A 3,258-nucleotide genomic window follows, 5' to 3' on the forward strand; every position below is an offset into this window, starting at 1 on the left:
TCAAATAAAAATGAATTTTTATTTATTTATTTCCTTAAACATAATAAATATTCTTGAACATAACTGTCAAGGTAAATAGGACTTGGAAAAATAAATAAATAAAACAATGTTTGATAGAAATACTCTTTTTTTTTATATATATAGTGATTGATTTAGATAGACCTTTTAAAATGAATAATAACAAAAATTTCAGGTTACATGTTTACAATTTTGGAATTCATGAGTATAATTTAAAAAACATGATTTATGCAAAATGAAAATAGAATTAAAAAAAAAACTGTCAACAATACATTTTACAAAAATTCGATAAAATAATTTTAAATTTAACAGTGAAATAACATCAGTACTTTCACAGATAATTATCACAGCATGATAGCAATAAATTTAAATAAGACATAGTTGTATATTAAAATAATAAGTCATTTTTAAGAAATATAATTTTTTTAATATTATGGTAGAGATAACAGATACAATTTTTCAATAATTTACTAAATGTAATAATTCTTAAGAGAAAGTTTTTGTCATTCATAAAACAGATTTATAATTTTTCAATATTTATATCTAACGCCGAAATGTTTATTGAAATGAATAGATAATTTTCATAAAAAATTTGCTATGTGGATTGTACAAACTCAATCCTTAAAAATATTCATAAAAATAGTACCACACCCTGCTCTTACAGTATTTATTTAATTTAGTCTCATGTCAGCAAAATATTTACTTTTAAATACTTATTTTAATAGTTACAATGCATTTAAAAAAAATTATAAGTTTCTAATACAATATAATGAAAGAAAAATTTATTATTAAGCAATTTGTTGATAAGAAAACAATTTAACAAATTGTTTTACTAAAGAGGAAAAACTAAAAAACTTAATTAATGTGTTTTCCCATAACTTTAGCGAATTCTAAATTTATACTTTTTGCTGTAAGAAATTTCTCTAAGTCAGAAGAATTTTCTATGACACAATTACTATTCTTTAATTTTTCAGTCATAACATTTATGCTTGTTTCATCAGTCCCTTTAGTGGCATCTCGAATAACAACAGTAGCATAGCCTAGTTCTAAGGCATCTATAGCGGTAAATGATACACAATAATCATATGCAATACCACAAACAAAAACATGCGTTACATGTCTTTTTTGTAGTTCAGAATGTAAAGATGTTTCAGACAATTTTAGGTTATCATAAAACGCAGAATAACTATCAATATCTGAATTTGTTCCTTTGTATATCATAATTGAGTCTTTAATCACTTTTAAATCAGGATGAAATTCAGATCCCCATGTTTTTTGGATGCAATGTTTTGGCCATAGCACCTGCTCCATTGCTATTGGTTTAGAAAATTTAACACGATCAAATAATTTAATTTTCGCAGAATCCTTCTCATAGTTTCCACTTAGTTCATATAGATTAACATTATCAATGAAAGATATATGATTTTCTGGATGATAATCTAAAGAATAAACGATGACGTCGAATTTCTGAGTCTGTAAAATATTATTTATAACAGGTATTACTTCTTTGGCATCTTGTTTTGCAGGACAACACCTCAGAGCTAATGATCCATCTATAAAATCATTTTGAACGTCTATCACAAGTAAAGCAGTTATCGGACTTACCAATTTTTTGATCCAGTTATGCCATACATTCATATATTCAACCGAATCAATCTTACCATCTTTATTTTTATCAAACGAGCAGAAAAGTTCCGCAGAATCTGCTATGGTTGGTTTCGTTTCCTTGCATACGAGCGCCTGGAGTAAATTAAAAAAATCATTTTCGTCTAAATACCCTTTGTTGTTACTGTCAAACTCAAGAAAACACTTCCTCTCAGCATCCGGATTATCAAAATTTATGCTTGAATCAAACGAAAACATAGTTTCTAATAAGAATAACCATTTACCTTTGATATTTGTTGAGAACAAACGCTACCTTTGGATGACGCTATGTTAATTTTTATCCTCTTTCTCTCAGCATCGGGAACGCCAAAATCTATGTTTAAATCAAAAGAAAACATAGTTTCTAATAAGAATAACCATTTACTTTTAATATTTATAGAGAACAAACGCTACCTTTGGATGACGCTATGCTTATTTTTATCCTTTTGTCAATCGCGCGGAGTGGGATGCCGGTTTGTTTGTTTCTTTTCCCTTTAAAAGGGTTGTAATCTTCAGTTGCCTCTACTATCGCCAACCATCGTATTCTCGCCAAATTCACTGTACAATTTGGCTCTCGGAAGTGAGATGCAGGGAAAAAAATATTGAAAATCAATGTTAAATTATTATTATTATTTTTAATTGGAAATATTTTTTAGAGAACTGAATTGAGTAATCAGTTATTGAATCAATAATTATTGTAATGCAAAATATGCATGTTTTAAATGTTTGCTATGATTTTTTATAATTTGTTCCTTTTTTATAATTAAATGGGAATCTTACACAGAAAGAGTTAACAAAATCCTCTAGACTAAACAAAGGTGAGAAAAGAATTATCTAGGTGAGAAAAGAGTTAATTTTACATCTGTACAACGTTACAAAAAAGTACAAACAATAAGCAAACATGCTTGTTTGTGTATGTAATATTTGCTTTTTTTCCACGTTGTTTAGCTTTATTCAAGCAAGGTTTCTTTTCTCAGGTATACTTCAACGCTAAATTAAGTGAGGCAAAATCCAAGTCGATCAAATGAATAGTTTAGAAGTTATTAGAGTTTTAATCTTACAAGTGGTACTTTTTTGTTTGTCTAGATATTGTTAGGTGGATATATTGGTAGTTGGGACAAATAACAAATAGTACTATTTGTTCATAAAATCCTTATAACTTCTAAACTATTAATCCTCTCGTTTTAAGTTTGGTGTCCTTCAATTCAGTATATCAAAATACATAGGAAAATGGACCTTAATTCTTTAGATAGCCTCAAGATAGGAATGCCATAAGTGTGAATAAATATAATTAAAAACAGTACCTTTTTTGAGTCCCGCAGTGGACTGATCGTTAAGACATGGTTCCCAGCAGATCACCGAAGTCAAGCATCACTGACTGCGGTCAGTGTGCGGGTGGGTGACCACTTGGATCAGTCTGCGTAGGGACCGAGGGTGAGCGGTATTGGTCCTCGTTAAACTGTTCTACCGTAAAGTGCTCGACTTCGCGTGCAGGTCGTCGGGCTATCGAAGCGGGGGTGCCATCCCCTCTGCGGAGGATCAAAATTGTGATGGCATGTCTTCGGATCATCCTCAGGGATGTTTCCCAGACCGTCG

At 29.9% G+C, this 3,258-nt stretch overlaps 1 protein-coding gene across 1 annotated transcript; it reads right to left on the bottom strand.

Annotated features, from left to right (window-relative positions):
- LOC107440206 (nicotinamidase) lies at positions 1 to 2,207 on the bottom strand. The gene is made up of 2 exons (XM_071179742.1): positions 2,077 to 2,207; positions 1 to 1,996 (listed from the first exon to the last, which is right to left on the bottom strand). The coding sequence occupies exon 2, from the start codon at positions 1,879 to 1,881 to the stop codon at positions 874 to 876; it is 1,008 nt and encodes a 335-aa protein (XP_071035843.1). The 5' UTR covers positions 1,882 to 1,996; positions 2,077 to 2,207; the 3' UTR covers positions 1 to 873.
- Between the last annotated feature and the right edge of the window lie 1,051 nt (positions 2,208 to 3,258).

The sequence above is a fragment of the Parasteatoda tepidariorum genome, chromosome 4 (genome assembly GCF_043381705.1).
Source record: "Parasteatoda tepidariorum isolate YZ-2023 chromosome 4, CAS_Ptep_4.0, whole genome shotgun sequence".
NCBI classification, from domain to species: domain Eukaryota; kingdom Metazoa; phylum Arthropoda; class Arachnida; order Araneae; family Theridiidae; genus Parasteatoda; species Parasteatoda tepidariorum.

What these genes read in the sequence shown, in the direction of transcription:
- LOC107440206 (XM_071179742.1), bottom strand. Translation starts at nt 1,881, where the DNA reads ATGTTTTCGTTTGATTCAAGCATAAATTTTGATAATCCGGATGCTGAG.